The 20,417-nt window shown below is 57.4% G+C and overlaps 2 protein-coding genes and 1 non-coding gene across 3 annotated transcripts; all 3 read right to left on the reverse strand.

The window, feature by feature from the left end:
• Positions 1–307: 307 nt before the first annotated feature.
• On the reverse strand, positions 308–7,934 carry Slc5a5 (solute carrier family 5 member 5). Its single transcript, XM_023707215.1, has 15 exons — positions 7,487–7,934; positions 7,046–7,111; positions 6,718–6,769; positions 6,563–6,630; positions 5,768–5,922; positions 5,202–5,342; positions 4,992–5,121; positions 4,733–4,821; positions 4,549–4,661; positions 4,414–4,484; positions 4,169–4,255; positions 3,858–4,039; positions 3,017–3,177; positions 2,258–2,373; positions 308–973 (listed from the first exon to the last, which is right to left on the reverse strand). Exons 1-15 carry the CDS (start codon positions 7,841–7,843, stop codon positions 815–817), a joined length of 1,947 nt encoding a protein of 648 aa, XP_023562983.1. The 5' UTR covers positions 7,844–7,934; the 3' UTR covers positions 308–814.
• A 3,406-nt stretch (positions 7,935–11,340) lies between these two features.
• On the reverse strand, positions 11,341–14,000 carry Rpl18a (ribosomal protein L18a). The gene is made up of 5 exons (XM_023707216.1): positions 13,912–14,000; positions 12,356–12,535; positions 11,964–12,093; positions 11,572–11,681; positions 11,341–11,471 (listed from the first exon to the last, which is right to left on the reverse strand). Exons 1-5 carry the CDS (start codon positions 13,927–13,929, stop codon positions 11,379–11,381), a joined length of 531 nt encoding a protein of 176 aa, XP_023562984.1. The 5' UTR covers positions 13,930–14,000; the 3' UTR covers positions 11,341–11,378.
• Positions 11,765–11,897, reverse strand: LOC111814249. The gene has a single exon (XR_002819287.1). It is a non-coding gene; the product is annotated as a small nucleolar RNA SNORA68 (small nucleolar RNA).
• Positions 14,001–20,417: the final 6,417 nt, after the last annotated feature.

The following is a 20,417-nucleotide window of genomic DNA, read 5'->3' on the forward strand; positions in this document are numbered from 1 at the left end:
TGCTACTAGAACTGCCATTGGCTGGGCAGCAGAAAACAACACAGAGTTCTCTGGGAGTTCAGGAATCAGAAGCTCAAAGTCAAGGTGTCAACTTAGTCCCAACCTCCTCCAGCTCCCGGTGGCTGCTGGCAACCCCCGGAATTTCCTGACTTTTGACTTGTTGCTTAACTTCTGCTTGCGACTTGCTTTGCTTTTCCTCTGTGCAGGCCTCTGCTTCTCCTCCACATTTTGTTTTCATTTCTTTTGTTTGGTTTGAGACAGGGTCTTGTGTAGTCCTGGCTGGCCTCACACTTGCTGTGCCTCCTGCCTAGCCCCCAGTGCTGGGATGACAGGCGTGACCGCCGTGCGCGCCTGGTCCACTGTCTCCATTTAGGCTCGGCAGGGCTGGGATGCAAGTCTGAGCCTCGCACAATCCCCTCGGCCAGCGCTTCCCACTGAGCTAGACCCCAGCCCTCTTCAGCAGCATTTGCCTTTGGAATGCAGTATAACCCTGTTGCAGTATAACCTTTAACTTAGCCAAGGACACCTGCGTTTCTGAGGTTTTCAATGAATTTGGTGGGGGGTTGCAACACTGTGGGTCTTCCCAGAAGGCAATGGGAGCCACAGCTGGAAGCTTCCAGGGCCTTCTCTTCCTCCCAACCCAGGGGCTGCACAGTGATTTCCAGGGGCGGGGCCTCGCCTCCCAAGGGCGGAGACTATGCTTGTCCACGCTTATTTGCATAGGAATGTTGTTCAACCAATAGGAGTGTGAGGCCGCTGACTGTGGCCTGGGATTGGGCCATCCAAAGGTCCGTCCCAGGTGCTGTCCCTGCCCTCAGAGATTGGTCTCTCGGTCCAGGTCCCGACCCTTGCCGCTGCTGGGCGCCCAGCGACCGGACCCTTTCTCCTGGCTCTGCAGGAAGAGCTGGTGGTCCTCCTCGATGGGCTGGAAGTCGGGGGCGCTTTTGGCTCCTGCAGTTATTTCTCCCGGACTCTGGGGGAGGAGAGAGCAAAGGAACCTATCAGAGGCCTATTTCTTCTCTGTGCCTGTTCTGTCCCAAACCGGGACCCTGAGGACTTGGAAGCCAGTAGGATATCAGTCACAGTAACCCCAGGTACACAGGAGGCTGAGGCAGGAGGATGGCAAGCTCAAGACAAACCTGAGCTATGAGTCAGTTTGAAAAAGAGTGGAAGCTGACGTGGTGTTTCAGGGCTTATAGTGCCAGCACTCTAGGAGGCTGAGTCAGCAGAACTGCAAATTTTGAGCGAACCCGGACAATTTATTTTCTGTTTTTATTTATTCTTAAACCCAGGCAGTTTAGCAACATAGTGAGATGCTGTCTTTAAAAACTAAAATAAGGGCCAGGAATGTATCTCAGTGCTACACAGATTGCCTATCGTGCACTGAGTTCAGTTCTCAGCTTTGCAAAGAAAAGAAGGAGGAGGAGAAGGGAGAAGGAAATAGAAGACCGTGTGTAGCAGTGGGAGACACCCTTACTCATTTATTTTTACTTTTTTTTTTTTTTTTTTGGTGGTACCAGGGATCGAACTCAGGACCTTGGACTTGCCAGGCAAGCACTTATTCCTCTGAGCTATCTCCCTGGTCCTGGGAAGCAGCTTTAAAGACTCTGCCGCAGGGCCTTTGCACCCGCCCTGTGCTGCCCCCGCCAACTGTCCCTGCCTACGGGGCTTCTGCACAGTCTGTCCTGCCCGGCGCTGGCGCCTCTGTGAGCCCCGCCCTCACACTGCTCCACCTGCTGGGCGCGGCCCCCTTTATTTTCATCTTCCCCACCAGGGGGCATCAGACCCACCGTGGCCCAGATTTGAGGCAACTGCTCAGCAGTCACATGGCTCTGGCCGCGAGCCTTTGGCCCTGTGGGGTTTCTTATGTAAGACTTCCTCCAACTTGGCTGGACTTCAAGTTTAGTACATTTATTTTCAGAAGAGACTTTGGATCAATACCCTAGGGCAAACCTGTTTCCTTGCTATAGATTGGAAGAAATTGTAAAAGAAACAAACAACCCCAGGTGTGATGCCATAACACTCAAGAGGCTGAGGCAGGAGCAGTGCCACAAGTTTGAGACCAGCCTGAGGACACCGTGACACCCTGTCACATAAAACAAAACCCAGTAACTGTGGGAGATGAACGGCTGCCATCTGGGGCATCCCACTGGATGAAGGAGAGTCTTGGCACAATCTGCACACACACAGCCCTCCCGGAGACAGCCACCCCCAAGCCACCTTGCTGTCCCTTGCTTGGTGGCCCACAGGGACTCACCTTTACCAGGCCATCATCCACGGTGCCCACTTCCTCCCTGGGGGCCACTGATGCTGTTTGCCGTTCGAGGTCCCACCACAGCAGCCCAGGACCCAGGGCGCTGCGCTTCGTGGGGCCTGAGGGACAGGTAGAGGAGTGTGGTGAGCGGCTGTGGTGCTGGGAGACTGGCCCGGGGCAGGATGTACTCTCATCCCTGCTCCTGTATCTCCTGCCCCCCTCTGAGCCTCAGTTCCCCCCTCTGCACCGTGAAGGACTGTAAAAAGTCATTGTCTGGATGTTTCCCTGATTACTGGAATGGTAACCAGCACCTAGGAGGGTTGAGTAAAAGCCTGGGGAATTTCAAGTCTTTTATTGTGTGTGTTTTGGTTTTTTTTTGGAGACCAAGTCCTGCTGTGTAGGCCAGGCTGGCCTCGAACTCGCAGCAATCCTACCTCAGCCTCGTGAGTGCTGAGATAACAGGCAGGCACCACCACGCCCAGCTCCATGTGTGTTTCTGTTTCTTTGTAGCCTTGGGAAATCCCCAGGAGCGCACAGTGGCCGCTTCCCAGGGGACAGACCACTTCAGCACCGCGGACAGCGCTGCGGCCACGCCCCACCTCAGTCTGGCACCTGGCTGGGGGGCCCTGGGTGGCTCTGTGCTGTCCAAAAATGATAGCTGCAGGGCTGTCCTGAGGGTGACAGCAGGTGGTGGCGGAGGGCAAGGCTCTGCTCTCTGCATGGGAGGGGCCCAGGAGGGGAGAATGCCAACATCCGTCTCACCTGTCAGGTAGCTGACCAGGGCGCCCAACAGCATGGTGATGAGTGTGCCCAGGGCTCCGTAGTACAGGTAGGAAATAGAGTAGAAGCTGTCAGCCAGGGCCGGCCGCCCCAGGTCCTCCGCGGAGCTGGAGCCTAAGCCTGTCATCTCAGCATTCAGGGGGCTGAGGCAGGAGGATCACTGAGAGTTAAGAGGCCAGCCCTGGCTGCACGGTGAGCCTTATCTTACAAAACTAAATATACACAGTTAAAAATTCACCAAAGCAGTGACCACACTGTGACCACGGGTGACCCTTGAATGGCCTAGTGGCTGCCGGGGGCTGGAGGAAGTGGAAATGGAAGGTGGCTGCTAATGGGGCGAGGGCTCTTTTGGGGTGCTGAGGAGTTCTTGAGCTAGAAAGTGTCAATCTTCACCTTAATCTACTGAGTTTACTACAGCCGTGCACGCCCCTCTCACTGCGGTGCTAGGAATTGAGCCAGGGCGTCCTGTGTGCCAGGCAAGAGTTCTGCCCCTGGACTGCACCTTCGCTCCTGCAACACCCCCCTTTCTTGGTTAATTTTATAGCCTATGAATTATATGAACCGAAGAGGATCAAGTTCCCCTGGCTGCACAGTGCCTCCAACGCAGCCTCGGTCCCAGCCATCCCAGCTCACTGCAGAGGCCAGCTCTGGCCACAGGGCCTTTGCACCTGTTGCTCCCCACCAGGACCACTGCTCCCCTGCGCAGGGATCCTTTATTTAATCTTTTGGGTCCAACTCATGACCTTGGGCTTGTGCTGTTGATCTATCTCCCATCTCTGTGGGCGCTTCTTGAGCCTGCCCCACACTCACACTTGTTGCTCACCTGGAGATGTTGAGAGTGGGAAGTGGGTCCAGAAGGACTGAGGCATTGCTGGAGGGAACCACACAGCCTGCAGCCGAAGACGTCAGGACGCCCATGGTCTGCTCGCTGGGCGGGTACAGTGTGGCGCCCAAGGCCACCCAGAGGGAGATCAAGAAGCCCGAGCCCAACCCGAAGAGAACGCCCTGGGGCGGGGCCAGGGTGAGGGGCGGGGCCGTGTCCTTGCCCATCGCCCTGCCCACCTCGCGCTCATCCATTCATATTGTCCGCCTCGCGATGCCCCGCCCCCAGCACGCATTGCCCCGCCCCCTCACCGGAGCATTGCAAGCGGGTAGGAACATTCCCAGCGCGAAGGCTCCGAGCAGCGGGCCGCTGATGACGCCCATGACGGTGAAGGAGCCCTGCCGGGGCAAGGAGGAGAGGGCGACCTGAGGAAGGCCGCGGCGGGGCCGGACACTCCCCTGTGCCTCAGTTTTCCCCTGGCCAGGGCCCTTCCTTCCCTTGAAGACACTGGTTTCGGGGTCCCGCCGCCCGCCCCCCAGCCACACCTGGGGCTCACCTGCAGGACGCCGCCCCCTAGCAGGGAGGACAGGGCGGCCACCGTGAGGCAAGCCGAGCCGTAGACCAGCGCTGCGGAAATGGGAGCGTCAGCGGGCGCGGTGCTCCGGACCCCCGCCAGGGTGCCCCCACTCACACAGGCCCTTGGAGATGAGCATGAGCCGGCGGGGCGCTAGGCCGGGCAGGCGCGGCCTGATGAGGTCCTCCACGGTCACCGCAGCCATGGCGTTGATGCTGGTGGACGCCGTGCTGCGCGGGAAGGGGCCTCAGCCGGGGCGGGCGCGCCCTCCCCACCCCCTCGCACCCCGAGCCGCCCCTACCTGAGGGTCCCGCTGTAGGCACAGGCCAGGAAGAGCCCGGGCACGCCGGGCAGGTCCTCGAAGATGTCCAGCACGAACAGAGGCATATACTGGGGCGGGAAGGGAGGCTCTGGGTCGCCGCCCCCCCCCCCCGTTTCTGTCTACGCCGTCCCCGGTCCGGACAGGTGGGGCGGGTAGTGGTCTTTTGGTTTGTGTTAATTACTGTATGAGCCCCAGCTCTGATTAAAGCATGGGGCGCGGGCGTGGGGGTGGGGCTCACCTGGTCTGGGGCAGAGATGCGTCCGGTGAGGAGAGGGTCACAGTCGCTGTAGAATACGAACATGACGATGCCACAGCAGGCAGCGCTGATCACGATCAGGAAGAGGCCCAGCTGGTTGATGAGGACAGCCCTGGGGGCAGGAGAGGCTCAGGTAGGGGAGGAGGACAGCAAAGGTGTCTCGGAAGCGTCCCTTTTTCCCCAGACACTCACAGCTTGGCCTTCCGCTCCGTGCTGCAGGCTATGTAGCGCTGCACCTGTGCCTGGTTCACGCCATACATGGAGAGCCACACCAGCGTGCCACCCACCACGAAGGTCCAGAATGTGTAGCGGCTTCGAGGGTCAGGGTCAAAGCTGAGTGGTGACAGTGCATGGGAGGATGTGATACTGATTACCTTCCCAGGGACCCCAGGACCTTAAGGGACTTTCAGAGTAGGTTTTGAAGGGTGAGTAGCTTGCCACGTTTTTATTTTATTTTATTTATTTATTTTTTCATTGAGTTTCAAACCATTCTTTCTCTGCTCAGTCAGCTCAGAGACAAGGGCATCTTGTTTACCCTGTGCCCCCCTATTTAATTTTGCAGTACTGGGCATGGAGCCCAAGGCCTTCATGCTTAGCTACATCTCCAAGCCTTTTTATTTTTTGAGGCAGGATTTCCCTAAATCGCTAAGGGCTGGGATTTGCTGGGCTAGATCTCACCATCTTTCTGTCTCAGCCTCCCAGGGTGCTGGCATGACAGCCCTTCGCCTCACACCCTAGCCCCCTCTGAATTTACTCACTCCAACAGGTTGATCCGGGAGCGATTCCGGGCCAGGCTGAGCACTTGCTGGGGTCCACCCAGGAGCAAGGCTCCGCGGACAAGGATGGCCCAGAAGCCGCTCAGCATCACCACCACCTGGAACACGTCGGTCCACACCACGGCCTTCATGCCACCCTGTGGGAGAGAGGCCGCACATTTGTGCAGGACAGGACAGCGGGCAGAGGGGGCTGACCCAGCGTGGCTGCTAGCAGAGGTTGCGATCTATGCCTTTCTGCCTGTAAAATGTGGACAGTAGGACCCACCCTGTTGTTAGGATTAAAGAAATCGATGTGATGAAGATTTGGAAGAGCGTGGAGTACAAGTGCTCCCACAAATGCTCAGAGAGGATCTCCACGCTCTGGCATCATGATGGTCATTGTCACTCCGCGTCATTTTGACCCTTCAGGCCTTCCAGTCGCAGCTTCCCTACGCCCCGGCTCTGGAGTTTTCTTTGGAAGAGCCCCGCTCCCCCCTCCCCCCCAGCATCTGCCTGGAATAGCAGGACCTGCCCACCGGGCTGGCGCTCCGGCGGGCTCTAGCCACTTGGGAGTTTTGCCAACCCGGGGCTCGAGCCAGCTCTTCTTGCAGCGGGAAATCAGCCCTGAGCCCTTGGAGTCCAGAGAGCCAAGACGGACGGGATAAAGTAGTGGGAGCCCTTGATCCAGCGACACCTGAAGCTGGCACATCCTTCAGTCTCAGCACTTCATTTTCAGATCCCTTGCCCTACTAAGACAAACCGAGCCCGTCCCTGCCAGGGTGTGTCCGGGCCACTCACTACAGTCGTGTAGAAGGTGCAGATGATTCCGGTGGACAGGAGCGACGCCCAGATATCCAAGCCGGTCACTGCAAAAGCAGAAACCACCCATGAGGGTGTTCTCGCCATGGGCCCTTTTCTACCGGGACCCCTGCCCAGATCTCCCCCTGCCAAACCTTGGTTCAGGATGAGCGCAGGCGCGTAGATTACAATACCGGTGTAAAGCACCTGGGGAGAGAGGGCGGGCGGTAGGGCAGCAAGGGGCGGGACCAGAGCAAGGTATGGGCGGAGCCGAGATGGATGGGCGGGGCCTGAGTGACAGGATAGTTTGTGGGCGGAGCCAATGGGGCGAAGCCTGGAGAAAGGTGAGCTGTGCTTGAGCAGGGTGAGCTGAGTAGGGGCGTGGTCCGAATGATTGAGCTTGCTGTGGGCGGAGCTAGAAGTAATGTGGGCGCGGTTTGGCCCTGGGCAGGATAGAGCGGAGGCGGGGCCGAGGCAGCTCACCGTGGCCAGCAGGTACTGCAGCGTCCCGCAGAGGCGCACGGAGCGGTTGAAGCGCATCTCCAGGTACTGGAAGAGGAGCAGCCGACAAGGGGTCGCCGAGGCCCGAGACTATGGGGCCCCTCTCCGCCCCCTCATTCTCGCCCTCCATCACCAGCCCACGGGCGCTTCTGAGCTGCGTGTGTTCCGCCTTCCACTGCACCCCATGCCCACGGCCGGTACCACTGGCGCCTGCCGTATACCGGACACACCTCTGGCAGCTTCACTCTCTGTCCCAGAGCAAGATCTTGCAATGACCCCTCGCTTAAGGTAAGGGAGGCGGAGCTGCCTGGGGCTCGGGCTGCGGGCGCCCGTCGGGGCGCGCGCGGGGCAGGCAAGTGCACGCCCGGCCCGGCCCGGCACCAGCGCCTTCCTCCTCTGGTTAGCAGTCGGGAGCCCGCGTACCTCGTAGGTGCTGGTGAGGCCCAAGCGGTAGAAGACCGGCAGGAAGAGCGCGGCCGTGAGCGTCGAGCACAGCGCCTGGCCCACGCACATCCACAGGAACTTGAGGCCGTAGCGCGCCGCCTCGGCCGGGACCCCCAGCACCTGCACAGCCGACATGAAGCTAGCGGCCAGCGACAGCCCCACGGGTAGCGCCCCCAGCCTTCGGCCGCCAGTGAAGAAGTCGTCGGCGCTGCGCTGCCCGCCGCGCGCCAGCGCCACCCACAGCCCGATGCCGGTGGACACCAGCAGCATCAGCGCGAAGACGCCGTAGTCCAAGGCACCGAAGGTGGCCGGAGCCCCCGCCTCGGCGGCTGGCATCGGTGCTAGGAGCTGAAGGACCGGGCTTGCTGGGCCTCCTAGGCGTCGCCTTCTGTCCCCGCCGTCTGTCCCCTCGGGCGGCGCAGTGCTGGGCGTGCACAACAGACCCGCGCGGTGGGGCTGGCAGCGGCGGGTCGGGGCTGCGGATTTATTGGGCTCCGGGTCAGCGCGGCTCCGCCCCCAGCCCAAGAGGCGGCGCGACCTGCACCCTTTCCGGGCTGGGACAGTCGAGTTGGGAGAGGCCACCGTGTGGCCACTGCCTGGGGACCATGGGGAGGCCACCCCAGTCCTCATCCTTGTTCCTCACCGCCGGCCCCCTTTGGCTTCGCTCGACTGTGCTTGTCTACCCGGGGCGACGGGGAGCTCACTCTTCACAGGACCTGGTCCTGTTAGCGTTAGGGTTGCAGATTCCCTAAATGGCACCCGGACTTACTTTCTGCCTGACACTGGGAGGGGTGTCCCCTGCTGGGGAGGCACAGGGGCTCAGATCCTGAGTGGGGAAACAGGAAGGGAGGGATTCTTTGCTTCTCTCGGGCCTCGGTTTTCTCACCTCTAAAGAGGGATGGGACGGCTCTGGGAAATAGTTTATTTTTATTTTTTGGACCGGGAATTGAACTGAGGACCTTGCGCTCGCCAGACAGATGCTGTGTCGCTGGGATACATCCCGGCCCTGGGGAAGTTTGGAATGGGCCCAAAGTCTCCATTCGTGTTGTTGGCTTTGGCAGCCGGTCGTCATTGTATAGGGTCCCTGCGAGTCAGGAGCCAGGAGTTTTGGAGACCACGAGGGGAGCGTGAAGTTCAGAAGCCTAGGAGCTGTCACCTCTGGAGGTTCGGGTCCCCGCTGGGCCCTCAGCGTCCTGGGTCCTAGGGCTGAAGGATGCCCCTGCGGCCTCTTCCAGCCGCCTCAGCTCCTCGGTGGCACCCGAGGCTCCTCGCTGCAGGGCGGCCTGCTTCTCTCTCCACTCCTGTCAACATTTCTCCAGGCTGGGCCACACCACAGCCAACCGGAGAAGGGAGATAGGGGATGTCCTTCAGAACTAAGGCGCACCTCAAAAGCACGCGGAGGGATGAAGGGGTGGGCAAATGGCCCTTCGATCGCGAGCGCGCAGTGCAGGGCTGACTTTCCTCCGCGGGCCATCCCTCAGGGACCCAGCAGCCAGTCCAGGGGCAACGGCGAGATGGGGACAGCCTGGCTGAGGTTGGGGGCGGGCGGCGCCTTGGGTCCCTAGGAGGGGACTTTCTTGAGCTCTCCAGGTGAGGAAAGAGCTGAGGAGCCGGGCGCGGCGCGTACACCCAGGACCCGGGAAGCGGAGGCGATACTCGAGGCCAGCCCGAGCTTGAGGGAGGCTCACCAGAGACACGCAGAGCAAGCCGAATCGAGGCTAGCTCGCTTCGGGCCAGACGTTCGGGAGGGCTCGCAGTGGGGAGAGGGGAGACAGGGAGGCAGCAGAGAGCCCGGGCGCAGCCTCGCGGGATCCCGGTCTCCAAAGCCGGCTGTAGCCTAGGATTGGGACCAGCCCTGGACCTCACGAGGCGCCGCGGAGCGGCTGCGCCACTTTCACAACCGCCTCCGGGACAGGCAGGGGACTAGCGCGCAGGCGCTTGCGGGGCCCCCGCCGATTCCTGGGGACCCAAGGGCACTTGGGGCGTGTGGAGGTCGGGGCGAAGACTTCATGGCTTGTGTGCCCTTCCGGGTGCGGGCTCCACTAGTGACTAACAGAGCCTTTGCAGGGTGCAGGCCCTGACCAGAGGTTAGAAGTCTTGTGGGACCAAGAGGCCTACAGAACCGTCATCTGTCCCCAAACTCAAGCTCTACCCACGCCTGGCCCAGGGGCCTCTTGAGACTCCGGAGGGGACGAAGCTGTGCCTCAATAACCCCTGGGCTCCGGGGACCAAGTGCTTGGGTCCCTCAGAGCCCACAGCTGAGGGCAGGGGCGATTTCTGCCACCCTGGAAGAAGGCCTAGGGTCTGTGCTCCATGTCCCTCCAAGCGACACAAGCCTCTGCACTAGGGCTCAGGAGTGGCAGTGAGCCTCCGTTGCCTGGACACGGTGCAGGAGGACACATGAGTGCAGAGTCGGGGACAACAGGCCCAGGCCGTACCGCTGGCCCACCTGGCCTCCGCAGTCCTCAGATGGTGCCCTCCAGAGGGGCCCCAGAGCCCTCCTGAGTGTAGCTCCACCTCCCACCTACTTGGGCTTCACACCAAAGTGGGCAGGGACTTGCCACAGCACAGCTATCAGGCCTGAGTCACATGGCACCACACCCACTCAGGGTGACAGACAGTAGATAACAGCAGACAGATCCTAGCTCTGGATCACACATGCACGTCTAATGGAAGGTTAGAGTGCCAAGGAGGGGAAGGAGCACGTCACAGGGACAGGTACCCAAACTCCTTTTGGTATATCAGTATTATTTCCTCATGGTTCAAGACGGCCATTGCACCCACTAACCGGATGGGTCCAGTAATTTCTCTACAAATGGCACCTACCACTGCTGCTAGTGTCACATGGACACCCTGGAAGGGTGGCTGGGAAATGTGTTTTTTCCTGGAAGGCATCAAACTATGGAGCTATCACTAATAGGAGGTGTGCTCTATGTAGGACAGCTAGATGTCTGTGCACAAGTCCGCAAACTGGTGACACTGGGAAAGCAAATCTTTCTGTGGTGGACCATGGAGGCAGCTCCAGCAGGACAGTGCATGCGTGGCAAGCACAAGGCCCTTTCGGAGTTCAACTCCCTGTAATCCCCCACCCAAACAACGCACCCTTTTGGCACTGTCATGGAATTCAAACATTCTACCCACGTGGCAAGCAAGCGCACTTCTGGAAGTGGCGGCCAGTGCCGCCTGGGGCTGAAGGGAAGGCGCGGCTGGGGGGGCCTCTGGGGATGAGCTCCCATGCCCGGGATGGCACGCTTCCAGGTCTGCGCAGCGCTGGGCTGGTGGGCATCTGAACTCCTTGGTGCCTGGCAACGTCCCCTCTGCTGGGGAGGTACAGGGGTGCCACTGTCCAGGCAGGGCTGTCCCCAGGCCTCCCCAGGACCAACGCTGCCCTGTTACTCCCCTCCTCCCCCCTTGCTGGAGCTGGGGCAGCCACACTACTGCTGTGGACACCAAGGTCACCTCTGCAGCCTCCTTCCAACCCACAGCTCTCCAGGACATTACGAGGAACCTGTGCCTGGCCTGGTGCGGCTCCGCAGTCCCTCCCCAAGCTCGGCTGTTGCCCCTCAGGCAGCCCCTCGGGAGGCTCGTGGAGCCCAGCAGGGAAGGGTGGGATTAGCTTGTGCCTGGAATTCTCAGGTTTCCTGGAGACGGCGCTGGAGGGTGAAGGACAGGCCCTAAGCTCCTTACGCGGATTAGGGCAGCAGCAGCAGAACAGCTGGGGTCCAGGCCGGCAGCAGGACCGCTCATGTGCCGAGCCGGGCCTGCAGGAGAGGGCAGTGCAGGGCCTCTGGGCCCCCTGCCGTGCTCTGCAAGTGGAAAGAAAACAGTGCCAGGCCAGTGCAGAGCGGCGCCAGGTTTATTGGCACTGCCTCTAGAAGAAGGTGTTGGGCCTCTTGGTGGTGAAGCGGGGCTTGTGCTGGCGACGCAGAACCCGGTGGGGCAGTGGGAACTTGATCTTGGAGTCCTGTGGGAGGACAGGGGTGAGGGTGCGGGCCGGCTGCTCCAGAGCCCACCCAGGCGTGGCCGCCCCCACTCCTCCCTGGCCCTGCGTCACTGGCACTCACGTGGAACTGCTTGACAGCGGGCCGGCGGCACTTGCTGGCTGCGATCTCCTCCACCTTCATGATCTGGATGGAGTGGGCGCGGGCTCGGTGCCGGGCACCCATGTCCCGGTCTATGGGGGAACAGGGGACACAATGCTCAGGCAGGCAGCCTTGACAGGGCCCCAAATTGGAGATTGTGGGCATTGGCCACAAGGGGTGTAGAACCTCCAAATTCACTTTGATGGGCACTGCCACAGCCCTCCAAAGGCGACGAGATTCACTTGCTGTGTGCACCCCTGTTTAAACCGCCACTACAGCAAGCTGCGATTCTTGGGTTGAGGTGCAAGAGGGAAGGAGTTCAGCTCGGGGGCTTGCAGAACCCTCAACCTGGTCCCTGACCACTCCCTACTTACAGCACTGGGTGACGGCGCCTGCTGTGGTCAGATCCCGGTACTCCCGGTACATGTTGTGGGTGCCACTGCGGGAGTCATAGCGCAGCCAGATGCCAAAATTCTTCACCCGCAGCGGAGACTTCTCAAACACCTGGGTCAATGGAGGATGGCAGGTGGGAACATGATTGGCAGCAGCCCCTGACCCCTCTGAGCAGGCCAGGCTCTCCTGCTCTGGCCGCCCAGTCATGTATCTATTAACCTCCTCGGGGAGCACACTAGGTAGGGGTACAGTGCGCCAAGCTGGGCTCTCCTCTCTCTCCATGCTCCTACCCACCCAGGTGACAGGCACGGCCTTCACCCCCAGCCAGTGGACCCACGGGAACAGGAACGCTTGAGTCTATTGCAGCCCCCACCTGCCCACAGTAGACGATCTCTCCTGAAGATTTCTTCATCTTCTTCAGCTGGGACACGAAGTACCAGAAACGGGACTTGGCGACGACGTGATTGGGTGCAAAAATCCGCATGCGGTACAGAGGCGGCGTGTGGCACTTTGGGGTGGGCAGGCAGCGCCCAACCACCTTGTATTCCCGGAGCTGAAAGGAAAGGGCAGAGCAGGTCCATCAGCCAGGGCCTGGGTGACTCCAGACCCTACACACCACACAGAGAGGGACACGGGAGGGTTGACCCTTGCTAAGCTAATAAGCTAAGAAAGAGCCCGAGTCAGGAAGGCTCCCACTCTGTCCCAGGTGGGAACACAGAGCAACAGTTTCCTCCTTCTGCACTGTGTCGCTCTGGCTCACAACAGAGCCACCATCTTCTCTGGCCCGAGAGACAGTGATAGCTAGGGTTTTCACAGCCCACTCTAGACAGAACCGGGACAGGAGCACAGGTCTTTCCAGAGCTGTGTGTCCCAGCCCTGCTGCCCCCAGCTTTGGTGTGAAGGTGGTGGGTCTGGTGGCACACCTGCGATCTTGGCAGACTGACAAACCAATGCAGGGGCTGGCCAGTTGGAACCCAGCCCAGGCCATCTGACAGGACCCTTTCTCCAGATAAGAGCGGGAGGAGGGGATGTGGCAGGCGCAAGCCTGTAATGCTCCCACGCTGAAGACCAGCGTGGGATACACAGTGAATTCAAGGTCAGGACAGTCTGAACTAGGTATCAAGACCCTGTCTCAGGAAACGAACAAAACGGGACCGGGGCTGGTCATGAGGGGGCGTGTAACCTGGGCACCCTGACAGGGTGAGGTCCAAGAATTGGCACAAGTGCAAGCCCAGCTTGGCAAACTTATTGTGACCCTACCTTGCAATAAAAAAGGGCCAGCGAGGTAGCATCGTAACGAGCCCCCCCCCCTTAAAAAAATAAATTAAAAACCCTGCCGAGGTGTGAAGGTCGAGTCGAGCCCCAGCGCACGATACAGCTGACAGGTCGCCTCAGTGGCGGCCCTGGCTGCGTTGGTACCAGGCAGAAATAACGACCGAGGGCTTTCCTCCAGAGCCCGAGCCGGCGACCTCCGTTCGCTCCCTCGCCTGGGGGAGACTCCTCACAGAACGCCTCGCCTCCCTTCCCCGCCCCTCCCCGTCTGCCTTTGCCCTGCGCTCCCGGAATCCGCGGGAGACCCGTCATTTTCTTCCAGTTCCTCTGACGGGACGTGTCCCCCCCCCACGCTTTGCAAGAAAATGAGGCTCAACGGCCCGCGGGTGCGCGGCGCAGCCCTGCGAAGGCGCCTCGGGTCCGCTCCCCAGCTAACAGAGCAGCCTCTCTGGGGCCGCGCTCGTTCCCGGCCGGCCGGGCCACGTCCAGTCCCACGCGGCGGCCGCCATGTTGCGGGCACGCAAAGGCGGCGGCGCGCGTCACGGGTGCCCCGGGGCCGCGCCGCACCGACCCGGCCCGCACCACCTCCCCGCGCTCTCGATGGGGTTCCCGCCGCGCCGTGCCGCCCGGCTCCCAGCCCCGCCGCAAACGCCTTACTGTGCCCGAGGCCTTCATAGCGCTCCCAGCTCGCCTGCCGCCACCCACAAAAAGGAAGTCTTTCAATTAGCGCAGCCGCTCACCACGATTCAGTGCCGGAAGTCCCACCCTCCCAAAGTCGCGGTCTTATTGGATTTCTCGTCTTGCACTCCAAGAGGTGGCCCGTTCATTGGCTCCGAGTCCGCCTACAGATTCGCAGCAACCCCCCCATCAGAGGCGAGACTACATTTCCCAGGAGGCAGTGCAGTTAGCTCTGCCTTTTTCTCCGAGGTCTTAAGGGAGCATCGGTGCGCGTGGTACCCTGGAAGTTGTAGGCACTCTGATGTCGGTGGTTGTGTTACTGTTTCCTGATGTGTCAGGAAGGTCTCAAGCCATGTACCTAAGCCGTGACAAATCTATGGCACACGTGCAGCAGCAGGCACACGGAGCCCGATCTAAATGCACGCGAGCCAAGTCTCCCCAGTAACACTCCAGTGGTAGAGCAACTAACTGCGCACGTAGGGGAAATGCGCATGCTCGGGTGCGTATAGCTGCGCCAGGCGATGACGTCAGGAACTGCGACTCTGTAGAGCGGTATCTTGGGCAATCAGTGCGCTGCTAAGGATTTATATAGATATATTTGTTTGGATCGGCTGTGAGTTTTAATATATTTATCTTTATTAATTCAAGATTTTATCTTTGACTTTTCCTACGAAAAATTGAAATTTAATGTCGAAGATGTTCTAATAAAGCCTGAGATTCTTTCAATGTTGTACCGACCCCCTCGCCTATTTGAATCTGAAGTGTCATATTTGGTTGTTTGGGAAGAATTAATGAAACCAAAAGGAAAGATACATATTTGCTTGCACTGGTTGTGATGTTAGAAGGCCCTGCGAGGTAGGAAGTGCTTTCAGATGGCAGGCCAAAAGCTGGCCGTCGGTGGAACATCGCCCCCATGCGCTGGTGGTCTGCACGTTCAAAAGGAACGCCTGCAGAGACTCACTGCCCTAGCTTGTCGATTCGGGGAATACCCAGGCCTTCAGCGTTAGCCATTTTTGGTGTAAGGCTAATTTATACTGGGTGCTTCACTTAAAAAAAAAAAAAATTGTGTTTTTTGTACACTCCAAGTCTTGAACCTTCCAAAATGACTACACCAAAAAAAGCAAAACTGAAAGCGGATAGTGGAAGATCATTCCAGGAGGCCTGGACAGCGTTATTTGGAGTGATCGAGCACAATGGGAAAGCGCTATGTACCCTGTGTAACGCAAGTGTTGTGTGTTGCACATCAAATGTCAGGCGGCACTTTGACACCAACCATAAAAGTGTGGCCAAACTTGGTGAAACTGAAAGGAGAGAGTTTCTTGAAGGGAAACTGAGGAAACACCATTCCCAGTACCTCACAGCTGCCAGCGTTCAGATTTCACTGTGCATCGCGAAGCAGGGAAAGCCTTTGTCTGATGGAGAGTTCATCAAAACGGCTATGCTGTCTGGGAGTGATTCCCTCTTCCATGATTTCCCAAACAAGGATAAAATTATGCAGCGCATCTCAGAGTTGCCCCTGAGCAGAAATTCTGTTAGAGATCGAGCCCGGCACGCGGCAGGTGGTGCTAGCCAGCAGCTCACCACTGACTTACAAAAGGCAGCCTGTGGGGCTGGTGAGATGGCTCAGTGGTCTAAAGCACCTACTTGGAACAAGCTTGGCAAAGCACAGGGACCGCAGTTCGATCCCCCAGCACCACATGCCAGCCAGCCCCACCCCCTGGTGGGCTGAGCTGGCCACACACACACACACACACACACACACACACAAATAAATAAATGTAAAAAAATAAAAATAAAGCTTTACTTTAAAAAAATAAAAATAAAATCAAAAGGCAGCCTGTTACTCCATGTGCTTGGATGGAAGCCCAAATGTAAATAATCGTGTGAGGCTGGCCGTAATTTTGCGTTATGCTGTTGGTGACGCCATGAGGGAAGAGCTGGTGAAGCTGGTGTCTCTGCCTGGAAGGACACAGGGCATAGATGTCTACCATGCTGTGATGGAGGCTTTTGTGTCACAAGACATAAGACCAGAAAAAGTAGTTTCAGTTTCGAGTGATGGTGCCCCGTATGTGGTGGGGGCAACCTCTGGTTTCATACAATTCTTTGCTAAAGAAGCAAAACACCCCCTCATCCCCTTTCACTGTATTATACATCAAGAAGCCCTTTGTGCCAGGGGAAGCAGCCAGAAGTTAGATGCTGTCCTCAATGATGTCACAAAAATGGTGAATTACATTGGGGCTCGTGCTCATTATTTTGGACAGTTTCAAGCACTGCTGGCTGAGGTTCGGGCACAGTATAATGGCTTGCGTATGCACAACAGTATCCGGTGGCTGAGCTGAGGACGAGTCCTGGAGAGATTTGTCGCCTGCTTGGATGAAATTAGGCTGTTTATGAATGAAAACCGGCAGGACTATCCACAGCTCACGGATACAGCTTGGCTTAATAACCTCATGTTTTTCACAGATTTTACAGTACACTTCAGTGTACTGAACAGAAAACTTCAGGGCGTAGGGAAGACAGCAGAAAGGATGTTTTGTGATATCAAAACATTTGCAGGAAAACTGCAGGGTTTTGAAAGAGACCTTGAAAGTGGGCAGCTGAAATATTTTCCAAATCTAAAAATGCATTTAGAAAATTCTACAGCGTTTGCTGACAGTCCTTCCAGCCATCAGGGAGTCTGCAAGGAGTTTTCAAGTGTGGTAGCTGCTGCGAAGGAAACTTTTGGTAACAGATTTTTACCATTCTGTAAGATGGAGACCATCCTGTGTTTTCTTACTTCTCCAGATAAAGCCAGGTTGGAAGAACTTGATCTGTCCTGCTTACGCTGGTTAGATGATGGAAATCTAGAAATGGAGCTGTTGGAATTTCAAGAAAGCTCTATCTGGAAAAATAAATTCTGTGACCTGCGTGCAACACTTGAGAAGATAGAAAAGGTGGTGTGTGAAGGGATGACAAAGGATGGGGCCACGGGCAGCTCTGAAAGTGAAATCCTGAAAGCGTGGAACTCTCTGCCAACTCCTTTTAAGTCCATGAAAGCACTTGGGATTGCTCTGCTGACCTTGTTTGGGTCGACCCATGCTTGCGAATGGCTGTTTTCAGTGCTGAATGACAGTACGTCCTGTGCAGGTTGTGAGCTCTCACAGATACGCACCGACCTGGCACTGTGAACATTCGCAGATGGGAACAAATCCCAGAAATAGCTCCCGAGTCTGCCAGATGCTGTCACGGTCATGCTGTGCTGTGCTCGGGGCATCATGGTGTTCAACCGGAGACTGGAAGCAAAAGGAAAAGCTGCAGCACTGTGGAGGGGACAGCCAGGAGTGCAGAGAATGTTCATTGTGTATTTGCGGCACAGGTGTGTAAGGCTCACTGGGTTGGACTTCCGACCTTCCTGCGTCCTTCTGGAATGGAACTTGTTCATTGGTCAGGAACATGCTGTGTAGCAGATCGCATATGAGAGGAGCTGAGGAGCTGCGTGCTGTCACTGAGCATGGCTCTGGTGCTTTTCAGGAGAGTCTGGTTCTCACCTTGAGTGTCGCTTCCTGGTTCCTGTGCAGACCCGAGCCTGGGGCACAGCCTGCGTCCCGCTGGCACAGACTTCCTCGCTCCCCCCACTGGCCTTGGGGCCTTCCCGGGACAGCTCTGTGAAGCGGGCTGCGTGAGACCTTGTCATGGCACTCGGCCTCCAGCTGGACTTGTGAGAGGCGGGGGTAGGCGCTCTCGGCCGTGAAGCCTCGTGCAGGACATGGCTGTGGGACCCAGGCCCTCAGCTGGATTCTTTGGTCGTCAGGGTGTGGACAGATTTCTTTCACTCTTTGTATATGACTCTCGGGGTGGCTGCTATAAGATAATCCTATAAATGACGTATCCGTGTTGTTGCCTTTGCAAACCCTGACTGCAGCGTCCTGCGCTGGTGCTCCTGCTCGTGGGAATTTCTCAATCTCACCGGCAGTGGGGGGTGGTTCCCTCTACTCCACGCATTTGCCAGCATTAAAAAAAAATGTATTTATTTATTTTTATGTAGTTAGTATAGGGTCTGCAGGGTCTCCCTACATGGATTGTTCTTGTAGTGATCTACTGTTTTCAGCCTCCCAAGCACTGGGATTACATACACAAGCCACCACGCCCAGTCTCAATCACTGTCTCAGCTCGCCCTGGGGTGGGGTCGGCACGGCTGCCTAAACAGGACTTTAATCTGGTGGATATCTGGCCAGCCCTCCAACATTTTTTTTTTTTGTATTTTAGGGAAGGGTCCACAGGGTGTTCAGGGTCTCACTAGTAGATGGGACTCGTGGTGACCTGCCTGTTTACAACCTCCCGAGAGCTGGGATTACAGGCGCATGCCACCACGCCCAGTCTCAATTGCCATGGGGGCATGGCTGGCACAGAAGGCCCAGGGATCGGACCCCAGCCCCTGAACCTGCCTGAAGGCATTTTAATCCACTGAGCCATTTGGCTGGCCCCCTCCCACATTTTTGTATTTTTCTTCTTTTTCAGGTAATCATCCCGTGGTGTAGAAATTGGGCCTGCGGGGCTGGGCTTGTGTTTCTCTGTAGCGACCAACGTGAAGATTCCTTTTCCTTCATAGTGCTAGCGGTGGAACCCGGGCCCGACGAGGGCTGGGCAAATGCTGGAACACTGAGCGCTAGCCCCTCTGTATTTTAACTTCTGGTTAGTTACTTTCCAGGTGCTTACTGGCTACTTACTGAATCTTCCTGGAAGATGTGTCCATTGAAATCCTTTGCCTTTCCTCCGCCAGGCCTGGGGATTGAACCCAGGGCCTTTCCACAGAGCTCCATTCCCCAGCCCTGTAAAACAATTTTTTTTTTTTTTGAGACAGGGTCTCATTAAATCACTCAGTTGTCCAGGCTGGGCTGGAACTTGTGATCCACTGGCCCGGCCACAGCCTTCCATACTGAGGGGAATGACAGGCTTGCAGCACCACGCCTGGCTTGATGGAGTTCTAGCAGGTAAAACATTTAATGTTCGTTTGTTTTTCTTTTCGTTTTGAGACCAAGTCTCACTATCCTTAGCCTCAGCCTCCTGAGTGCTGGGATTACAGGCTTGTGCTCACCCACACGGCAAAAAGTGTGACTTTTTCGAAATCAGATTTACCTTTTCTCCCCTTCTGTTGCTTGTGCTCTATGTTGGGAGCTGTTGTCTAACCCAAGGTTCTGCTCTTCATGGCCACTTCCACTGGAGAATTCCAGGGCTCTAGACTGCTTTGGGCTGAGGAGGTGACTCCCGCAGGCCAGCGCGGCCACCAGTGTCCACCAGGGGGCAGAGGAGCCTCGGTTTTGTTTTGTTTTGGTTCGTTTTCGTGGTACCAGGGATGGAACTCTGGACCTTGTGCTTGCCAGGCAAGCCCTTATTTCACTGAGTATCTCGCTGGCGCGGAGCCTCGGTTTTGTTCTGCCCACTGCCCACCAGTAGGTTGGTGGGGTCGACACAGATTTGAATTCCACCCACGTGGCCGCCGCTGCCCACCCATGGCCCTGCCTGGGACGCAGCGCCTTTGGGGAGGAGGGAGGCCAGGATCCGTGGCCTTGGTCGTGGCCCGAGCCGCCGGCTCTGCGAGGCCTGGTCACGGTGACCGCACCACTGGAGATGGGATGGGCTGTCCGGGGCTGGGCCGAGTTGTGTTTGTACAGCAGTAGGGCCGGACCTCGCCGGGAGACCCTGCCACCCGCGACAAGACACCTTGACATCACTGACTCAGCACGCAGGGGGCCGGGAGGCTGGGGCTTCCATCCCAGGAACCCCAGGAACAAAGCAAAAGAGAGGAAACAGGTGGCACACACATGACCCCGCGACTCAGGAGGGGCACAAGCATGAGGCCAGCCGGCGCAGTTTTTATTTATTTATTTGTTTGTTTATTTATTCATTTATTTATTTGAGACAGGGTCTTGCTTTGTAGTGCAGGCTGGCTTTGAGTTCACTTTGTAGCCCAGGCTGGTCTCGAAGTCACAGGGATCCTCCTGCCTCAGCCTCTGAGTGCCAGGATGCCAGGTTTGTGCCACAGTGTCCTGCTTTAAATCAATTGATCAATAAAATAAATAATGGGCTGGCGATGTAGCTCACCACTCTTCAGATTCAATCCCCAGTATCCCTGAAGAAAACAGAGTCAAAACAAAAACCCAAGGATAAAGGATGGGGGAGAGGGACAAAACCAAGATAAACTTAGAAAAATACACACAGCCTTTCAGCACCGTCCTTCGCCGAGGGAAGCAAAGCCAGCCCCTCATACTGTCCTCAGGCTGTGGGTGCCGGCACCTTAGTTTCTCTGCTGTGACCGGAGTTCACAGCCTAGCTGCTTCATTTCGGGCTGTACTGGGGTGGGTAGCGCGTGCCCCCCAAGCTGCGCACGCGCCCTGGTCATGCTGTGCCTGATGACTTTTTTCTTTTCTTTTCTCTTCTTCTTCTTCTTCTTCTTCTTCTTCTTCTTCTTCTTCTTCTTCTTCTTCTTCTTCTTCTTCTTCTTCTTC

This window comes from Octodon degus, unplaced genomic scaffold, assembly GCF_000260255.1.
Source record: "Octodon degus isolate 3935 unplaced genomic scaffold, OctDeg1.0 scaffold00282, whole genome shotgun sequence".
In the NCBI taxonomy this organism is placed as follows: domain Eukaryota; kingdom Metazoa; phylum Chordata; class Mammalia; order Rodentia; family Octodontidae; genus Octodon; species Octodon degus.